The sequence below is a fragment of the Hyposmocoma kahamanoa genome, unplaced genomic scaffold (assembly GCF_003589595.1).
Source record: "Hyposmocoma kahamanoa isolate Upper Pololo Valley unplaced genomic scaffold, ASM358959v1 232, whole genome shotgun sequence".
Taxonomy (NCBI): Eukaryota; Metazoa; Arthropoda; class Insecta; order Lepidoptera; family Cosmopterigidae; genus Hyposmocoma; species Hyposmocoma kahamanoa.
The window spans coordinates 3,503,774-3,526,254 of NW_020653750.1; the positions used below are offsets into that span (position 1 = coordinate 3,503,774).

At 41.3% G+C, this 22,481-nt stretch overlaps 1 protein-coding gene across 1 annotated transcript in view; it reads left to right on the plus strand.

Moving 5' to 3' along the window:
- The first annotated feature begins 5,995 nt into the window (after positions 1-5,995).
- LOC113228618 (sodium-dependent nutrient amino acid transporter 1-like) overlaps positions 5,996-22,481 on the plus strand; it is a 43,351-nt gene continuing 26,865 nt past the window's right edge. Inside the window, exons 1-3 of the mRNA XM_026461971.1 lie at positions 5,996-6,094; positions 8,370-8,634; positions 11,053-11,257. Of these exons, the coding sequence (XP_026317756.1) occupies positions 5,996-6,094; positions 8,370-8,634; positions 11,053-11,257 (569 nt within the window). The remainder of the gene's footprint in view (positions 6,095-8,369; positions 8,635-11,052; positions 11,258-22,481) is intronic.

The following is a 22,481-nucleotide window of genomic DNA, read 5'->3' on the forward strand; positions in this document are numbered from 1 at the left end:
CACGATTGCAATGTTAGAAAGCCCTCGATTAAATAGCATGTCTTTATTCAAGCAAAAGAATAGACACTGTTCTTGATTTTGATTGAATGGCTTTGGAGAGAGAGAGAGTGTAAGCTATCACAAACTCGATTTTTTTTTCCAAAATATCGTTTGTTCGAATTTTCATTACACCGAAAACCGAATTATAACGAAACATTCTTTCAGAATATGTTGGATGTTTATCGCAAAGACACGATTAGGTTCGGTTAGGTTAGGTTAAGTTATCTGGGCGGAGGCCCTCACCACCAGACTGCGGCCGCTTCTGCGCAGGCCGCAGAAGCTAATGGCGGTGAGGGCGATTCGGGCGTACCGGACGGTTTCCGGAGCGGCGGCATGCGCCCTGGCTGGATCCGCACCCTGGGAGCTCGAGGCGTCCGTCCTCGAGCAGACTTACAGGTGCCGTGCGGAAGCCAGGGCACGTGGAGAGCGCCCCACACTACAAGACCGCCGTCCAGGCGGGGTGGGAGGAGGCACTCCGATCGGCCAGATACGGGGAGCGCACCGTCCAGGCGCTGCTCCCTGTACTGGCTGATTGGAGAAAGAGGAGGCACGGGTCCCTCACCTACCGTCTTGTTCAGGTACTCACCGGACATGGCTGTTTCGGTGACTACCTGCACAAGATCGCACGGAGGGAGGTGACCCCGGAGTGTCACGAGTGCGGCGCTGCTACAGACTCGGCGAGGCACACCTTGGAGGTGTGCCCGACCTGGAGCCAGCAGCGCCGGGATCTCGTAGAGGTGGTGGGACGAGACCTCTCACTGCCCAGCATAGTTAGAGCCATGCTGGAAAGCGAGAGGTCATGGCAGGCGATGGTCTCCTTCTGCGAGGACGTGATGTCGCAGAAGGAGACAGCCGAACGGGTCCGCGAAGACAGCGCCCTCTCGGACCCCATTCGGCGTCGGCGGAGAGGACGCACGCGACGGCTCTTCGCCGACCGCCTGCGTCCCATCAGCGGAGGCCAGCAGGGTGCGGGGTTGGGAGACCCTGCCCCTGCATTGCACAGGCCTCCGCCGCCGGTAGATGCCCCAAATGTTCCGGGGCATCTCCGTGCAGGTCGCCCCCCAAGGATTAAGGGGGCGATGGTGTAGGGGTCCGCCCAAAGGCGGACCAGCACCACCGGAGTCGCGGTAGCATCTGAAAGGGACCCCGCGGCTCCGGCGCCAGGTGCGCGCAGGAACATCGTGAGGTTTTTAGTGGGTATGCTCTTGGGGATCGACATAGTCCCCAGGAGAGAGTCCCACATACCCCCGCCGTCTCCCAGTGGCGGGGAATGCGTAACGCATTTTCCTCACGGTAATAAAAAAAAAAAAAGGTTAGGTTAAGTTAGGTTTAAAAGAAAAGCATTTTCCTCTCAAAATTACTTAGGTTATGAAAATTCGGGCAAACGTTATTTCTGGAAAATGTCATTTCAGACTCCTGAATATGATTTGCGATTTTTTTTAAATATCTAAGGTCCTATACGTTTGTTAATAAGTAGATAAGAAAGTTATTACTTGGTATTGGTATTGATATTGGTGCAACGGGCTAGTTTCCGCAACTCGACGTCGAGGCGCCCATTTTGCGTGTGGTGGCTGCAGGGTCCTACTCGTGCCACCCAAGCTCCTCCAGGAATCTCAGCAACCTCTTCGGTTTTCTGAAGACTTCGGGGAGCGACCTCGGCACTCCAAGGTACTTTGCCCTGTAGTTGGCCACACCAGAGCACTCTAGTAGGATGTGTGCGGCCGTTTCCTCCCCCTCCATGCACGCTCTGCATAGAGGGCTGTCCGTGATACCTAAATTGAAAAGGTGTTTATTGCATGGACCATGGCCTGTTAGAGCGGCAGATAGAGTGCGCAGCTCTTGTCTTTCAAGTTTGATTAATTTACGAGATAGACTGGCGTTGAGCGTTGGGAGTGCTTCCCTAGCCTGTCTACAAGCCGTAAGAGTTGTCCATATGTTATTATGAGAAGATTTTGTACCTTTGAGTAGTTGTTCTTGACCATTGGTAGGGGAACCCATAGTGTCCCACTATGGGTTCCGACCCTTTTCTAGCTAGTTCGTCTGCTGCGTCGTTGCCACGTGAGCCGCTGTGTCCTTTAATCCACTGTAGAGTTACGTGGGTGTACATACCTCCATGAGTGCTTGATGGCATTCATATATAAACCCCGAGTTAATGTTATAGCTGCTCAGCGCTTGAAGTACTGACATGCTGTCGGAGAGTATTCGAATGGAGTGATTCCACACTCTTCTCGCTATTATTGCTTCTGCTGCCAACTTGATACCCATACATTCAGCCTGGAATACTGTGTTGTGATCACCAAGCGGTGTTGATATTCTGATATTGAGGTCTTCTGAGAATACCCCAGTAGCTGTTCCTGAGTTTGTTTTTGATCCGTCAGTGAATACGCGGACCTCTCTGTTAGTAGTGTTTAATCCTTCGTTGGGATCTTCAAACAATTGTATCCTGTATTTTTTGTCAAAAATGTATTGTTTTGGGATCCTATCCACAGTCGCCTCCAGTAGCGGTTCCTCTTTGACTATCTTGTAAAAGATATCTGTATGTGGGGCCGTCATGTGCTTTCAAAGACCGGCTCTCTTTAGTCGCACTGCTGTTGACGCCGCTTCCTGTCTGATAAACAGTGGGAGGGGTCGCAGGTTCAGTATCCGCTTCGAGCGCCGCAGTTGAAGTTGTCCTTATGCAGTCGGTCGTCGCCATGCATGCTAGCCTTTGGAATTTGTCCAGCTTGTTAGTTGCAGTCGTCAGCTTGGTTCGTGGCCACCAGGCTATCGCACTGTAATTAATCATAGGTCTTATCACCGCTGTGTAAAGCCATAGTGTTATCTTGGGTGAAAGTCCCCATTGTTTACCTACCATTCTACGGCATTGCAGAAGGTGATAGTAACTTTTTTAATGTTGTTGTCCAGGTGTTTGTTCCAGTTCAACTTGTTGTCCAGTATTACTCCCAGGTACTTGACATCGGTTGATAATTGTATTTCTGTACTAAAGAGTTTGGGTAGTAGGTAGTTACCCAGTAATCTTTTGTTTGTAAACATTACTAGTTCTGTTTTTGTTGGGTTACCGTTATTTCATATGCTCTGCACCGTTTTTCCACAATCCGGAGTGCAGCTTGTGTAATGACACGGAGTGTACTGGCATAATTGCCTGTTATCAGTATGGCTATGTCATCAGCATATCCTATTGTATAGAAATGTTCTTTGTTTAGGTTGGTGATGAGATCATTTACGACCATGTTCCATAGCAGAGGCGACAGTACTCCTCCTTGAGGGCACCCCTTCGTTACTACGGTCCATGGGGTCTCTTTCGCTGTTGTTCTTATTGTTCTTTGTTTGAGCATATTGCTAATCCAGCTGATCAGCACTTCATCCACTTCGTGTCTTCTTAGTGCTGATTGTATGCTGGAGAAGTTGGTTTTATCAAAGGCTCCTTCAATATCTATAAAAGTGCCTAGGCAGATTGCCTTGCTTTTAAGGGCCTCTTCTATCTTGCCGACAACGGCATGTAGGGCCGATTCGGTGGACTTGCCTTGGTAGTATGCATGTTAGTTTCCGTGTAATGGAATGTTCTTTAGGACTCCGTCCCTCAGTTCTCTGTCACATAGCCTCTCTAGCGTCTTCAAAAATAACGATGTGAGGCTGATCGGTCTGAAGTATTTTGCATCAGTGTAGTCGTTTTTACCTGGTTTCGGTATAAAAATAACTTTTACTTCACTCCAGCTATCAGCTCAGGCAGATGTCTCCCATCGCCGACACACACTCGTCCTCACTATTGAACGCCACCGTATGGCTGACGACGTCCACAGGGACCGGGGTCAGAGAGGGCCCTTTTCCTTCTCTGGTGAAGCCAGTGGAGGTATAGGGCACCGGGGAGGCATCTGTTTTGTTGGTCGACGTACCTGCCTTTTTAGGTGCGGCATCCGTGTATACTCCTCTTCTTGACCTGAATCGGAGGTAGACCGTGCCCAACTGAAAAGTAAAGCGCCGGCCATGCCCCACGATAACAGGTACCAGGTCCTCAGGTAGCCTTACCACCACAAAAGTGTTTCCCTGTTGCTGTTGCAACCTGTGGACAACCCATCTGTGGACCTCCCAATGACCGGGGATCAGCAGTGCACAGACCGCCCTCCGGGGAGCCTCCGCCCCATTTTTCAATGAGAAGGGCTTCCCGGTGGGCAGCCTGATGGTGCTGATTGCGTCCTCTAGCCATTGGAAGGTGGCGTTGTCCTGGCACCACAGCTTTAGGAACCCGTCGCTAAAGACGGGTTTACCTCGGACCTGTGGGCCGACGTCCTCCTCACCGCATTCCTCTGCTCCTTGAGAGAGGCGCTCACAAAGGGCCTTCTGTATCATGTCTGAATCAAGGCTCCTTATGTCACCAGTCTTGGCCGAAGTGATCACCGCTAGAAGTTCCAGTGCGGTGGCCTCGGCATACGTTCTGGACTACCCAGTCCTCTCGACTTTTTGCCTTTTGTGCTCGCCTCTTGGAGAAAATGTCTCGTCGAGACGGGCACGTTTGGCATAGGTCGAGGACCTCTGTGCCTTTTGTGTTTGTTGGTTCCTTGGGGGGAAGGGGGCCCTTCCAGAGGCGTGCGAGTCCAGTCCAGTGAGTCGCACAAACACGGTCTCTGCACCATTCCCGCCAGCCGCTGGGGGCCGCGCCTCTCCCTCTTTAGGATTTTCCTTCACCTCGCGGCATTCACGTTCACGGAGTCGACCCCGTTTGTTCTTTCGGGCAGGGCGACCCGATCCCCAAGAGGTGGAGCGGGAGCGCCGCCTCGCGGCGCAGCGCATGCGGCACCGGTGGAAAGAGGGCTTGGCGGATCCCCCCTATGGCGCTCGTACCATAGAGGCGATCCGCCCTGTCCTCGTAGAGTGAGTAAACCGGTCCCACGGGCCACTGTCGTACCACCTTGTGCAGGTGCTGACCGGGCACGGCTGCTTCGGTCACTACCTGCACAAGGTGGCGAGGAGGGAACCGTCCCCGTCGTGCCACGAGTGCGGCGCTGCGGATGACACCGCGCAGCACACCCTAGAGGTGTGTAGCCGGTGGGATGAGCAGCGTGGTTGCCGCCATGCTCGATAGCGAGGAGTCCTGGGAGGCGGTGGCCTCCTTTTGCGCAGAGGTTATGTCGCAAAAGTAGGCCGCGGAGCGGGTGCGCGAGGATGCGGCAGACGCGTACCCGCTCCGGCGCAGACGTACGGGGAGAAGGCGAAGGCAGTTCGCTGCTCGCCTGATCCCCTAGTGAGACCAGCGGGCTCTGGACAGGGACTCCGGAGCCTGCATTGCACGGCCTCACTCGTCTGGGGGGCGGGTCGGAGGACAACCGACTCGCCCCTCCGTTGGCGCGGGAGCCCTGGCGTAAGCTAGGGCGGCCGGGCGGCGTCGTGGTGAATGTTCACTGATCCCACGGCGCCGACTCAACCGGCGAGAGGGAAACCCGGAGGGGGTTTTAGTGGGGTAGGCCCTCCAGTCTGGGAGAGTCCCCACATAACCCCTGAGTCTCCCTGGGCTCAGGGGTATCCATAAAGATTTCCCCCCCGTAAAAAAAAAAAAGGGCGTCCCCTGCTCCCACTGGGAGCTGGAGGTGGTCGCTCGCCCTGGCCACTTTCCCCTTCCTTATCGATGGGTGCCGTGGTTTTGGGCTTGCGACTCACCAGAGTCCACCCAGCCTCAAGGGCTGTATATGTTGGGTTCTGCGATGCAGAGCCAGGTGTCTGAGCGGGGGCCACAGAGCACGAGCCTCGGGCCGCTACCGCTGATGTAGGGCCAGCACAGGCATAGGTACGCGGTTGGCCTTGAGGTTTCCCCTTTGGCCTACCACTCACCGTAGGGCGCTGCTGTACGTTCGAGTTTGTGCTTGATGGGGCACTTTTGGGTTTCCCCCGGTACCACCGGTTTTGGGTGATTTAATAATTAATAATTTTAGTTGATCTGCAGAATCCATGTTGCAATGTTCTTATGATTCACTCTCCTGATTTCCCACCCACCACGGAGCCCGCACCTTTGGGGATGTCCAATTCGGGACACCAGGATTATCAGGAGAGTATAGGTGCAGAGGTTAGGAGCTCACTGCGCGACATCGGGGGCTCGAAATGTGCGGCTGGCTGACCCGATCAAAGTCAGCCAGGTGTTCCGCACATACTCACCCCGTCAGCATGGCCGAGTTCGTCCCCCCCCCACACACACCTCGCCTGTGGCCCTCTGACGGGACACATTGCCGTTTCCCTGTGTTGGCTAGTCACAGGTTGTAGTAACAGTTGAGGACTATAATTAAGTTTCCATCCTCTAAGCCCTTAGAAGATGGAAAAAAAAGGAAATCTGACACACAGGCAATCAAAAGTAACCAAAGCAAAATTCGGCAAGACTTATGAATAAACTACTTAAATGAGTCTAATTACATGAGATATTTGGGCAATTGTATGATTTATAGGCAGAAAAATAACACATGCGTAATATAACATTCGGTTGATTTCCGATTTTCTACTGCCGCAACCCCTTAATGCTGCAGCGACGTATTTTAATCAATACTTAATTGTCCTCACTGTCAATATTCATTTCCATTTCATTACAATTCATGCGAATAATTCAATAAAACATTTGGCCAAACATTGGTTTTGACATTTGATGTACTTCTCTTTGACAACCGGACACGGTTATCAAAGGGTACTCCAAAAATTGTAAAATGAGAACAGTTGGCATTTAATATGACGTTACATATTTTCGATTCCCGTGTTTGACATAAATCAATTTAGTGCAATCTCTTTTGGCCTTAGACTATGGAACTTTTATTTTTTTCCATCCTCTAAGCTTTTGGCCTACGACGGCACGCAGTAGTTAAACAAAGACAATAAATTGTTTATGTTTTCAACGTCTAAATGCATCATATACATATAACGTCTGCTTTATATATTCTTTTATTTTTTTCCATCCTCTAACTTTATATATGTCAATATAACATGTCCTTTGGTTTCCATAGTCTAAGTGTCTACCATAGACTTAGTATGGACGTAATATTTATCTTTGCCTCAGAACAATGACAAGCGCTTGTCCTAGTTTTGTTTCCATTGGATTTCGCCGTCAATCTCATAAATTTGAATTTGAAATACTCCCAAAAGTAAAATTTGGGCAACAATACCGTTGACTTTACGGCGTCAATGTTCAAAAACTTTAGATAGAATTGAGGAATTATACTACCAAAAAAGAACAAAACTTAAGGTTAAACATTATACGTACCTATTGCAATTAAACCTATGAAAAACACAATATAGTTACCTAATATATATTACAACAATATTATTCCAGGCAACCATCTAGAGATACTGCTCTGACGTACATTTAATTTAGATATTATTTGAAAATGCTCAAATGTTTCTGAAAGGAGACGTTAATTTCAATGCAACCTGTGTACGTATCTATATTACTTTTCTATAACAATAATTCAAGTTCTAGCAATCTTATTAAGCCGACGGTTTTCCTACGATTTAGTACACTAAATACTAGATTATATTAGTGGTCCCGCCAGAAGGATCACCTAGACTCAAGACATTACTCTTCATCCTGTTACCAAAATTGACCTGCGGATTCAATTCCGAAACATTTGATCTGCCTGAATTTTTATTGACGTTTCGTTTTTCAATGGGATGACAGTCGCAATCCCACTCAGATATCGTCAAAGATGAGAGGAAGTGTAAAGGATCAAACATAGCACGAATTAAAGCGAAATTAAAAAAGGAAGGAGCATTCGATTTGTCGCCGCAAGAAAAAGCTAAAAAAAGACTTCATACAATTTCGGTTAGTAAAAATCAGTCCAAGGACATACATACAAACGTACCGAGATGTAGGTCTCAATATTATCTATATTAATTAGAGCACCACTCCATCTGTTATAATTTTGGCGGATGATAATAAAAGGAGTATACGAAGGTTTTAGATTTTTTTATATGCCCAGGCAATCAAACTTATTAGTCGACCCACGTTTCAGCTTCATTAAGTTTTCGTTCAGGACTTTCCTGAAATGAAAGGTCACTCGAAAAATGATGTACTGTAAAGTTAAATTGATTTTGGTACGTACTAATTTCGAAATCCTACAATCTTCGTACAAAGACCCAATTCGGGATATATACAAGTAGGTACTTATATATACCCAAATGTAAATTATGTAGATACCTATTATACTTACATATTAATAACATCAATCAATTTATTAGCTGATAAACATGTAACTGAGAATAACATATATGCAATGAAACATTTATTTTATCAAAAAAGTATGATATACTCGTATACCTGTTTTGATGTAAAGATTGAGCTACAATTTTTTAATAATCTACAGGAGGGTTCGGGTGTCGACAAGAGCATATCATGGCACGGACAGCTGGAATTTATAGTGTACTGTATCGCAACTGCAATAGGGCTGGGAAACGACATGTGGCGATTTCCTTTTGTCGCCTACAAAAACGGCGGCGGCGCTTTTCTCATACCATACCTTCTGTTGTTGGTTCTTGTCGGTGGGCCGTTGTTTTTCTTGGAGACTTTCCTCGGACAGTTTAGTAGTTCCAATTGTGTAAAAATGTGGGATATGGTACCAGCGTTACGAGGTAAGTGGCCGGGAAACGTTCAACATTGTGCATTATAGGTATTTAACTTACCTGTCTAACCTCACCTAAATGATATGGTTTTCGTTAATTATAAGCCTAATACAAGATGTAAACGTTATGTGTCATGAGATGATTTATTCCATATAATCACACAGTTCAATATAAATATAAAATGAGGTCAAAATAAAATTGCTTTGTTGTTAAAATACGAATATTCTTTAGAAAATCCATAATATTTTACACATTTATTACAATTACAATATATTTGGCATGGTGGCAGCTTTATAGTGTCTAAGTAAACACTTTATTGCTAATAGAGAAACAGTTACGTAGTTCTAATAAATACTTAATCTGTGCAACGGTCTTCAAAAATTAAATTAATGTTGCTTGGTACTTACAAAAAATTTAAAATTTTATGTATTTTTTTATTTGTACTACGTTAATAATAGCTATACTCTAGCCGAATTCGATATAAAATAAATGTCAACAAACAAATCATATGATTTTTAGGGTTTTCATCTCGAGAGTATTTTATAGTTAACACAATTTAATATTTTTCCCCAAAATTCGATAAGTCTATTTGTAATATTTATCTTGAAGTCGTGTTTATGTTGAATTTTGTTCAATAATAATTCAAGTGATTTGAAACCAACATAAGAATTAGGTACCAGTAAGTAATTATTTGTAAAACTGTGTCACCCTTGATGATTTTTGGGTCGAATGTCTCCCATTACAAAGATTTGAGTCCGAGAACAGTAATTCAATCGGAATTTGACACTGGATATGTAGTAAGTTAGTCCAAACTAATATTATAAATGCGAAAGTCGGTTACGTGTTCACGCCTAAACCGCTAAACCAAATTTGATGGATTTTGGTATGAAGATTAATGGGACGTGGCTACTTTTTGTCACAAAATTAATCTTAAAGGGAGTTAAATATGTTGAAAGTTCGTATGGAGAACCAATCGTTTCTCAAATAAAGGATCTGGAAATTCATATTTATGTCTTTTGTAAGAAATAAATAATGTTTTAGCGTTTTTGACCAATTACCCCTTAAAAGTAAAATAAGCGATGGGTAGGCTATTCGAAATACTTATTCCACGCAGACGAAGTCGCGGGCACCAACTGATATAAAAAAAGTCTTATATTTTTGTTTCTTTTCGTCTACCATTATCTACTATCTAGCAGTAAGCATTAATCGGTATCAAAAACTTAATTATACCATTAATCATACGTGTGAATAGGTACTTTGCAAACTTTGTAATAATTGGCCTGTTTTAAAAACTATAACAGAAAACTATAACATTTACTCAAAGGTTAGAGAAATACGTAAATGTATGTCTACATTCTAAATACAAAAATCACTCTGCATTAAAAAAATGTAAGTTTAGTTGACGTTTTGGCTTGATTTTTTTTAAATTCTAATTTGTTTTCATATACAGGCAAGAAGTGATGGTATAGTGTAATATAGTATAAAGACGTGCGTTACAAATATGTATAAATAAGTTTCCCGTCTATAACATCTACCAAATTGATGACTAAAACGGCCCATTCACTACATCCATGGCAGTCCACCGCCCGCGCAGGCAGGAGACTGCTCACACACTATCCTGCGTATGACCCACGTATAAAGTCTCGCAGAACGCATTGCAGGATTGCAGGATGGCTTGCAGGCTGCGACTACATTCATAATTCTGCATTACGCGGCGGACGGCAAGGCGGACTGCAATGCAGGATAATGAATAAAATTTAAATAAATTAAAATTAAATTAAATGTGCAAGCCATTCCGTAATGCCACGCAGGATACACCCACCGTCCTGCGAGACTACAGCTTCGTTCACTGCTAGAAGTCCGCCACGTAGGAGTATGAGTAGGTCGACGTCCTGCGTAATGAACTGCCGTTTTTGCATAATCATAAGTTATTCACATCTGCCTTTTTTATCCAGATATAAAAAAGGAATGGTTCTCAATGCGACTGTATTTTTTGTGTATATTACGCGATTATTCCGACATTTTGTGAACAAATTGTGATGATTCGTTTTTTGTTGGAAAGGGGTATCTCAGTAGTAGCCCCATTCAAATTTGAAGAAAATATTCCAACTTTTTTTGGGGATGAATCCGGTTTATTGGATTTCACGCATTTTGCGCAAACCGATTAGAATAAAACTTGACAAATAGATGTAATTCCAAAAACTTTTGAGGTCTTTCTCTTATAAAAAAGTTATAATTATTTAAGTATATCCTTAAGGGTCATTGGGTACATACAATTTGTGGCTGCTTGCTTACTCCAAGATAGAAACAGTAGACAAAAACATATTTAGGTACTTGTCCTTAAAATAGCTTAATTAATTAATTAGCTTAATTTTTTTACGTTATGCCTTCAAATTTGAAGATTTTGATTTAAAAATGTTTTTACAGGTGGTGGCTTGGCACAAGCACTTGGAACATTTTACATCTTATCGTACTATATGTCCATGATAGCAATTTCTCTATTTTATCTGTACAAGAGCTTCGACAACCCTCTGCCCTGGGCGTATTGCGATGAAGAGTGGATAAATTGCGTAGGATCGGGACAAAGAGCAAAGATTGCAAACAGTACCAGCAGTGCCGAGTTTTATTTCAGGTTTGAGCTTATTATTATTATAGTTATTTTAATATTAGAAAATAAAGATTACACGCGATTAAAGATTTCGTTTAGAAAAAAAAATCAGTAAGTATTTCTCCCTCAGTTGTGTTTTTATACGGACGTCGTTTCTGGGCCGGACCGCCATCGCCATAGCCATGTCGCCTCGCCGCGCCGTAATGCGTCATATAAGGATTATTAATGGTTAAACGAATTTACCTGTATGTGAAGTTCTACCATATTTATACGGACGGCGTCGTTCGAAGAGATTAGCATATAAACAATATTATATAATATTTCGCACTATATTAAAATAAAAATTTTTTGACATTACACCTCGTTTACTTGTTCACTGCTCGACCACGCCATTTCATTTAGTTAAGAGCGTTAATTAATTAGAAATATTTCACGATTAGATGGCACTAAGGAATGTGATAATGTCTAATGTCTGACTAGGCAAAATTAGAATGTGTCCATGGGAGTGGGATGCTAATCTCTTCGGACGAATTCTTCGTATAATCTATGATAGAACTCCACGTACAGGTAAGTTCGTTTAATCATTAATTAAGATTAGCATATAAACAGCACTAGTACACTTTTAGAGATAGTCGTGAAATATTGATTGTACACGTATGTATACGCTATCTATGTACAGATGGCAGCACACCACGGTACACATAGACGGATCTTGTTCCGTTGAACTGGAGCCATATTCGAACAAAAGTGTATAGCTTGATGTGCATATGGTGTGTGTAGACTGTACATGTGGAGTATGAAGAAATATAGAGAATGAAATAATTTCATCAATCATCATCATCATCAACTCAAGATTTTATTTATTGTTGGTTTGATACTAAGAAAACACATTTAAACAAAACATTGGGGATCCTTATATTAATCAGTCGGAGTTACCGTATATAACATATTTTTTGGCGGTAGATGAAAATTTGCTCTAATTCACTTGAAAATCAGCAAAATTTATTTTTCGCCATTTTTCAATATGGCTGCCTTACAAATTTCTACTGAAAATCGCCATGAGGAGTTTAGTATGGGTTTAGTACTCTATGGGTGTTTAATAATAATTTACAGTCAAAATTTACTTTTTGCCATTTATCAACATGGCCGCCATTAAAAAGCTATGTTAATTTTTTTTAAGTCATAAGTGCTGAGGCCATAGGTCGAGGTCTAGCGGAGTGCGAAGCCGAAGCCCGAAACGTCCGCACGCCACCTTACGTAGGTAGTATACGGGGACTAGCTAGATAGACTAGCTAGAGAGAGACTAGATTTCACAATTGTTCAAAATGTAAGGCATACTTCCCGATGTAGTGGAAATAATATCTTATTTACTTTTACAACTTATAGTGTTGTTGTGTCTCGACTGTCTCACTGTTAGATTCTTTTTTATTGGAAGCTATGCCAAAAAGAGAAGTATTTAGGAAAAAATGCCAGACCATCACTTCAAATTTCTGGTCTCAAACTAGGGAATTTCCTGTACTATGAGTACCCGAATAACTATAATTCTGAAGGCAATACCCAGGATACCCTGACCAGGACCAACTTAAAAATGTTTTTTTCATAAATTGGCTCAAATAAGGGATCGAATCTGCAACCTCCTCATCAAACTCCCATAGTACCAATCTCTGTGCCACCGAAGAGCATAAGCACACCCCGTAATCTGAAAGCGACCGCGCGCTGCAGGCCGAGCCCGACCCCACCGTAGGTGGGGTATAGAGCTCGTATATATACATATATATATATATCTATATATATATCTATATATATATGCATATATACGAGCGATATATACATATATATATATATACACTGCTTAAATACACTGCTATAATATATATATATATATATATATTATAGCAGTGTATTTAACAAGAGTACCTGTAATAGCATGAGCGAAAGAATCATCGTTCAAGTTATAGTCAATCAAGGGTCTGTATAAAAACAGAAAAAGTGTTGCAGTTAGAGAAACAGCCAGCTGTGCGACGTATAGTGCCGATGCCGAGGCCTGCACGCCTTGCAGCGGAGGTGGCAGTGTTGTGCGCTATATGCGCCGTACGCCGCGAGCCGTTGCGTCTTGCTACATGACAGTGGCCATGTAGCGTACAGCGTATCCAGCGACTACGCTTCTAGCCTAAACGGCTTTGTGAGGTTTTTTCGAGCTGATAAACAGACCCTTGACAGTCCCACGTAGGGAAAGAGTTTTATTTTAATAGCTCTGTAAAGTGAGAGCTGGGCATATGGTCAGTTTCTGATTAAAAAAGGTAAAACTAAAATCGGCTGAAAATACTAGACTGAACGTTTTTATTAATGCTGTAATTTTTAGTGTACATGATGTTATCTATATTTCTTTTCGAGAGTGTCTGTACGAACGAAATAAGTAAATAATAACGAAATAAGCTTTTTAGAAATGTTTTAGAGTAACAAGGATTCATTGGGGTGTAGCTTCTCTAGGAACGTCAGCACGATGGAAATGTTGTGTCATACTCTAGCCATGTGCTCTGGTCGCGGAAGTCGCGAACGAAATATGCCTTTAAATAACATTTTTAAGTACTTATCGTATCCCACATGTCCACTAATAATTAAAGTCAAGGCAGAACAACACGAATTGAGCGTCCTGTATTGCACACCGTCGTCACTATACAATTTTGCAAGAAATTAGTTATATCCGGAATTGTTGCACTATACATAATGAAATCTCTTTCTTTTTTGATGTTCCGAATCGTCTTATCGTAGTATAATGTTTAAGTACTTAATGTTATTTACATTTAGAGAATTTTTACTTAAGTTAAGTAGTTAGGAAAAGAAAAGTATGTAATAATAAAAATCTATTAAAATCACATTGTTTTTCCGCATATTCATGAAGATAAATAAATAAAACAAGTGGAGTCTTGATAGTCACGTTGTGAATCGGAACTAGTATAGTGTCAACTGTTAGTTTCGCCAAGGAGCATATAGATGGCGCTGTTATAATTTTACGAAATAAACAGCGCGTATTTTTATTTAACGAAAAATTATTTACTATGTGCCATTATATAAAAATAAACAAAATATTCAAGAGATATATGTAAATAAATAAGATCAACTTAACTTTTAATCATTACAAATCAATAATAATTATAAATATTGTCTTAAAATAAAATTGAAAATAATATTGGTTTCATTGCATCCGTGTAACCATTTTAAGATTGCTAAATTTGACATAAAAGCAATGTTACTTTAATGTTAAAGTCACGTCATAGTACGAACTGAGTGAATGAATAGTCATAAAGCTGCCAATAAAACATCATAGTTTTAACATTACAATAAGCTCACTTTAAGCGCGTTATGGTACGAAAAGTCAATGTAAGGTTAAAGTAATATTGTTTTAAGAGGTTGTGGTAGGCCCCCAGGAGTACTCCGCGTGCTGATCTCCTTTGTCTCCGTCGCCGCCATCGCTTGTTTGCGAGGCGGGTTCTTCGGCTTCACTTTTTTGATGTGTCTGATAGAAATTTCTTGGCAAGGCTAGGTTTAGTAGCAGGGTTTACTTTTACTTCTGAACCTGACTTGTGAATACCATCAGTTGCCTTTAATGTGTCTGGTAATGTACGATCAAACAGAATAGCAACTTTAACATTTTGAAGGAATTTCTTCACCTCTTTTTTGATTGAAGAAATAATATAATTACGCCTAGTTAATATACCACTGGTTGGCACTCACCAATACAATGGGAGGCAAGATGCACCCGGTGTCCATAAGCAGACGCAATAAATTTGTGTCTTCTTTTGAAGACAAAACATGAGGCATAGTTTCAATGGCCTTACATCTCTTTTGATTATTTGTTCTGTTCTCTAAGCTCTAAGTTCTGAGTTCAAAATTGGGGCGCCGAGGAGCTTGCAGTTCTTTGCTATAAAATACAGGTCAATTAATACCTTGTATCGTCCTCGTACAATTTGATGACGGCGCTTTCTTCGCCGATGGCAAACAACTTCGTATCGGGGCGGACTCGTTAGCCGCCCTGGCGGCCGGCGGCGCCGTGTCGGCGCGGCACTCGGCAGCAGGCAAAAATACCTGCGCGCTCGTTTGTCGTTGTAAGGATCGTGGCCTCAGTTGGTGGTGAGACAGTACCATCGCAGTCTAACCTCGAATTAACGACCTCCAAACATCGTAGGTAGCGAGCGAGTTGAAAAGCAGTACCTCAAACTGTCCGCAAAACTCGTTTTTAGAGAGAATATTGCTTGATCGACTTGTTAAGCGATCATTTATGGTGAAGAAGTAGCCCTGGTAGCTACTCGCAACTCCATGTTTTTGGTAAGTAACAGTCCCAAAAACTGCCCGCAATACCATATTACAATATCACCAGATTCAGTATTGAATCGTAATTACAAAAAATGCAATTTTTGTATTAACCAAATGTAATTCCGATGAACTTTTTAACATACACACGACGACGTCTAACGGTTTTATCACGACGTAATTCTTCTTCTATTTTTGCACAGAAAATCTTATTATTTATTTTTGTAGTTTGTTTTTGGCATGTCGAACAATTTAAAACAGTTATTTTAAACTAAAACTTGAATTTTATATAGAAATGGAAAAAATTTTACTAAGTGGCGAAGCACTAAAACACGAAAATGAAATGGCGTGATCGAGCAGTGAACAAGTAAACGAGGTGCAATGTCAAAAAAATATTATTTTAACCTCAATATGGCGCAAAAGTGGCGGTCGCCACGCGATACTACTAGTGTTGTTTATATGCTAATCTTGAGGACGAACCCAAGTATAATAATACACTAAGGGCGCGTGTATACGCTAAGAAATTCGTCGTGTCTGCAACAGAAAAGACGAGAATGGCCTTGGACACAAGAATTTTGTCGGATCTAGCCACGAAAATATGTCGTGTCTATTGCGAACAAGAAAATGATGAGTATGTACACGATACAAATGCTTTCGGGCAGACGTGTGTAGGGTAAACGTGTCAGTGCACTTCCAGGTAGCTGTCGTTTTACTACCGACTGTGTGAAGAAATATGATGACTACTAATAAAAAAAAATGGTGATTGCAAATTATATGTACAGAATAATAAATATTGCTCTCCACGCCACAAAAGTACGTTGTTTATCTTTATAAATCTCTAAGGTTTTGTCCCACAATACGGGTCGTTCATCTACTAAACTTATAAATAAATCATGCATTTTATTAGTCGCATTAAAATTAGTGGTGTAACAGTGGTACTTTCCAACACCAGCTCACGCGCATAAATGTTCGTTTACTGACAATGCGCCCCATACAATAACGGCAGAGTGCGTCGAGGCGGGGGTAGACAAGATTTTTTTTCTTGTCCGGCGCCGAGGCTGTGTACCGTAGTACAGCTTATAGTGCATTCGCGTTAAGAAAATAGCGACTCATCGTTGACCGCCGACCTGACCACGCCCCCTAGCCAATTAGAATGCTTGAAATTATTAAGTCGAGTTCACAGTGACCAGTTGAAGTCAGACCTTCGAACAAAAGGGTTGTGTATCTAGCGTGTTACTCGAGCAATTTGAAAATGAATACCTCACCTATTCGAAAAAATAAAAGTGGATCAATAATCCACAGCGGAGAAAGACGCATAATTTATAATGTTTACAAGTTCTTTAAACGTTGCGATTTAAACGCGACTGTGGAGTGCACAGTTATAAAAACAGCAAGTGCATGCGGTGTGTCCGAAAATACCGTTTACAAAATTATTAAAGAACAAAAGGATACAAACACATTAAAATCACCGGTGAAAAAAAGAGCTCGATTATCCACGGTCGATAAATTAGATGACCTAGACAAATGTGCAAATATAGGTTTTGTATTTAGAATTGTAAGAATAATAGAGTGTCGATGTCAAACAGACATCTAGGAGTTCTGGACAAACCTTTGAAATTGAATACACGTATAAAGTCATAATTATGATATTATCGTCGTTTATATTTATAAAGTAACTCTCGCTACGCTACCCAAGCTACGTCCCATGTTATAGTACACAGTTTGTGTGTAGAAACGACACGAATTCTTGCATAGACCCGGCGACTTTTCTTAGCGTAAATACGCACCCTTACGGCAGGGCGCGTGTATACGCGACGCGCTCTGCCGCCATTGGATAGGGCGCTTTGTCAGTAAACGCACCTTTATGCGCGTGAACTAATTCTGCAAAGTACCACTGTTGCATCACTAATTTCATTGCGACTAATAAAATTCACGATTTATTTATAAGTTTAGTAGAGGAACGACCCGTCTTCCGAGACAAACCCTTAGAGATTTATAAAGGTAAACGAGATACTTTTGAGGCATGGAGAGAGATATTTATTATTCTATACATATAATTTGCAATCACCGTTTTCCTTTATTAGTACTCAACATATTTATTCACACAGTCGGTAGTAAAACGACAGCTACCTGGAAGTGCACTGACACGTTTACCCTACACACGTCTGCTCGAAAGCTTTCGTATCGTGTACATACTCATTATTTTCTTCTCTGCAACAGACACGAAATATTTTCGTGGCTAGATCCGAGAAATTCTTGTCGCGTACAAAGCCTTCCTCGTCTTTTCTGTTGCAGACACGACGAATTTCTTAGCGTGTCCACGCGTCGTAACTCCGCTGCGACACGCGGTGCCTGTGTGATCCACCTAAGTTAACTTTAATCAATAAATAGTGATGCAACAAAAGTGTCATAACGGAAACAGACGTTAAAGTAAATTTTAGCCGAAACAAAAATGGATGCGGAAGTAAATGGGAAAGTTGTTTATTAGTATAAACTCATATATCGTCGGCTAAAAGGTAAAACTCACTAACTCCCCAAATCGACTACTGGAGATAATATTTAAGATTTTGTGTTTTTTCGCTATGAAAAATCAGACGCTTCCTCGAGCAAGTGACCTTGAGTATTCGGGCCCTCTTACCGCACTACACCTCCACAATCTTTCGTAACACTTCCCAACAACAAACAAGCTGCTTAAATTACTTCTGTATAACCTAAATGTTGTATATTAACTGTTTAAGGGATTTACTATATACATAGGGCGCACTATAAGTTTCCGGAACTGGCCACTTACATAAACAACATTTAAAAAGTAATTACAACATTTGAAAATGCGACTCTTTGGCTGTAGAATCCAGTTTGTTTCATCTGACTGTCACTTGTTTTTACATTGTGGCGTCATTTTAGAAATTGGTTGTCTACATCACCATGCATTTAACTCGTGAAAATTGTCGTTGTATGATTTTCTACGACTTTAAGTGTAATTTAACGGCTCAGCGGATGGGCTTCAAACTGCTTTTGACGATGAAGCACCAAGCAAAACGACGACTATTTATAGCTGGTTTGCAGGATTCAAACGCGGTCGTGTGAATCTCAGTGACGAATTTCGTGATGGTCGCCTGTCCACTGCTGTGAACAACAAAAACATAGATGCTGTGCGCCGTATGATCAAAACAGACAGGCATATGACATACCATGAGATTCAGGCATCTTTAGACATAGGCATGAGTTAAATACAATCAATACTACACAAACATTTGCGTGTGAAAAAGCTATGCTCTCGGTGGATCCCACACAATTTGACTGAGACTCAAAAAACGGATCGCTTCACTTGGTGCAATGCCATGCTTACCAGATTCAACGAAGGGGCGTCAAATTTGGTGTGGGACATACACATACATTTATAGTTTTTTTTTCATTGGTTCACCAACAACTGCTTACACTAAAACTACACCTAGAGAAATACATAACATTGTTTAAAGGCTGAGTGCAACAGTTAATTACTGGTAAACACCTCATGCCATAACTGAAAATTCGTAATTAAGTTCCTATATTAAGATTAAAGAATAATAAATAAATAATGTCTAACCATTTAACAGCAAAAAAGAAACAAAAGAAAACAGAAACAAAAAACACATGACCACTTATACTACCTACTTATTTAACAATTTGTTGTGAACAAGCACACGAAACTTGCTTAGTGAGATTTGGTGTATATCACAATGATGACTGATTTCATTGAGTAGATTGGACAGTCTGGGTACAGGTGAGTTTGTACCTAAGACGGTGCGCCGCAACGGAGGACGAAGAGGTGTAATGGGGTGACGGGGTAATCTCGGTGGGATACGGTAATTGAAAAGAGAAAGCAATTGAGGGCAATTTATGTGGTTACGCAGAATTTTAAAGAGAAATAGAAAATCAAGGAATTTTCTCCGGTCGTCCAGGGACATCAATTTGAAATAACGTAATCTGTCAGCATATGAAAAGCTTTTTTTGGCTTTGCCGATCGAGAAAGCAAGGTACCACATGAAACGCCTCTGTATTCGCTCCAATCGCAACGAATGAACGGCGAAATGAGGCCGCCACACCACACTACAGTGCTCTAATGTGCTACGAACTAGACTTTGGTACAATAGTATTTTTGTTTTAACATTTTTAAAATCCTTGGTGTTTCTCATAACAAATCCTAACATTCTAGACGCACGCTTAATTACATTTTCTATATGTGGGACAAAAGTTAACTTTTTATCATACAAAACTCCGAGGTGTCTAATTTTATCACATTCTTGAACTAAATGGTTGCCAATGTAGTATTTAGAGGGAATAATATTAAATTTGAGACAAAATTTTACAAAAAAAACATTTAGCAGAGTTAAGCTTCATACCGTTATCTCCACACCATACAACTAGCCGGTTCAGGTCTTCTTGAAGCAGCTGTACATCGTTTATAGAGTTTATTACCTTGGCAAATTTGAGATCATCAGCGTACATAAATAATTTCGGAAACCTAAAGCCGTCAGGTATATCATTTATAAAGATATTAAATAATAGGGGACCCAAATGCGATCCCTGTGGAACACCTGATGCTACGTTTCTAGGCCCTGATTAGTAGCCGTTAATTACTACACAGAAAGATCGATCCGTTAAATAGGACATGAGCCAATCAAGAAAATTCCCCGAGAAGCCATATGCATATAACTTTTTTTAAAGTATTTTGTGCGGCACGCAGTCGAAAGCTATGCTGAAGTCTGTGTACAGTACATCCAATTCCTTCCCTGAGTCTAAAGCTTCGACCAGATTTTCATAAAATGTGACTAGATTGGTGCAAGTAGAACGGGCACTAACAAAACCATGTTCAAAGTTGCTAAGATAAAAATTAAAATGTCTACGAATATGCATGCAAAGAAGAGATTCCAGAATCTTGGCAAATGTACACAAAATCGATATTGGTCTATAATTCGTTGTTAGGCTATTATCACCCGACTTGTAAATAGAAACGACTTTAGCTCTTTTCCAAATATAAGGGAACACACCAGTAGCTAAAGATTTATTGTATATTAAATAAAGAGGTTGGGCCAACTGCGACGCACAAGAAGTAATAAACAGAGGTGATATTCCATCGGGCCCGGTTCCCTTATTTTTATCTAGTGTTTTCAGAGTTCTTTCAATAGTTTCTAGTTCTATTAATGGTACATGAAAACCATGACTATTTATTTCGATGAATTTTAGAGATGACGATTTCTCTATACAGCAATTTCCCCCCAAAATATTGCCACCAGTAAAATCACAAATACTAGAAAAATTAGACGCAAATAATTCACAGACTTCAGCAACATCAGTTATGATCCCAAAACAAAGCAGCAATCGAGCGTATGAGTCTTTCGAGAAGAGCCGAAATCAACCAAAGTGGTGCGCACCACGTGCAAGGTGCCTCTAAGCGGATGATTACTTCTTTTTTTAATAAAACTGGACACGTGTCTACTGTTGCTTTGGAGAATCATTGTATCGTGAATAGCGATTTGTACACGACCATTTGTTTGCCGGAAGTTATTAACAAACTCCGTAAAAATAACCGTAAACGCCGTATCATCTTGCACCACGATAATTCCAGTTCTCACACGGCCAGACAGACAAATGAATTTTTGAAGGTGAACAACGTTGACCTTATGAGCCATCCCGCGTACAGTCCCGATCTGGCACCTTGTGACTTTTATTTATTTCCAAAAATTAAGAACCAGTTACGCGGTCAACGATTTTCATCGCCCAAAGAGGCTGTCGAAGTGTATGAAAAATATGTTTCAGAGATTGTCACGGAGGAGTGGCCTAAATGTTTTCAAAATTGGTTCATTCGTATGAGAAAGTGCATTAACGCTAACGGAGAATATTTTGAGAAACAATAAATTCATTCTGACCATTTATAGTATTTTTTCTTATTCGGTGCGTTTCTCGTACTGTATAGTACGTGAGTTCTTCCGTAGCGTTCAAAAGCAATTAAACGGGCAAGTCGTACAACGGTAAAATTAATCCTAAAAGAGTTAGAAAGACTAGTCATAGAGTTATTGTATGGGCATTTGATGTAGAGTTATAAATACCTTTTATAACCCCTTGAGGTCTTATAGAGGGTTTTTGAAGTTAGAAGTGTTTGAATGGAGTTATTACCTTCGCTTAAAACGCTTTAGGGTTATATCGTATATTTCTAAAGGCTTGAGCTGTTAAATAGATTTTACCTACTGTAGGGGGTAAAAAATATTTAACAGCTCAAGGCTTACTTTTGCCTCTGGATCGCTATATCTACAGCAGAGAAATATATTTCTATATCACGATTGTAAAACCATGCTTAATCGGTAGAAGTAGAACGGTGTTAGCAAACTCTGAAGGTTGTTGTAGCCGAGACGCTACAATACTAAAATATCTTACGTAAACTAAATTCACACATTCTAATTAAACGTCCTTGTTATACAAAAAACTGCATACGCATGCAGGCGCGTAAAAATTTTAGTTAAAATATATGTTTACAATAAACTAGTACAGTCACGAGCACGTCAAGCTTCACACTTCGTATTTTGGACCGTTCTTATCGTAAGTGGCATAGAGTTGGTTTTAAATCTTATGTGTAAAGCTTGACGTGCTCTTGACCCTGTACTCGCACTTTTATTTTGCATATATTAAAAAGAAAACTTTTAACATTTAATCAAATTGTGTAGAGGGGTTCTTTTCTAAATTGATGACGTCACCAAATTGAGTAAAAAAGACTTCCAGCCCAGTTTCAGGTTTTATTTCCAAAAAATATATCATACAATGTGCCAAGCCAAGTTAATTGTAACAGGCGGGAGCGGTACTACACGTACAAATGCAAAAAAGTATAAAAGTAATTATCAGAAAGGTCCAGGCAGTCGTTCCCACAAGAACTCAACTCCTAGAAACGTATCATTAGTCCTGA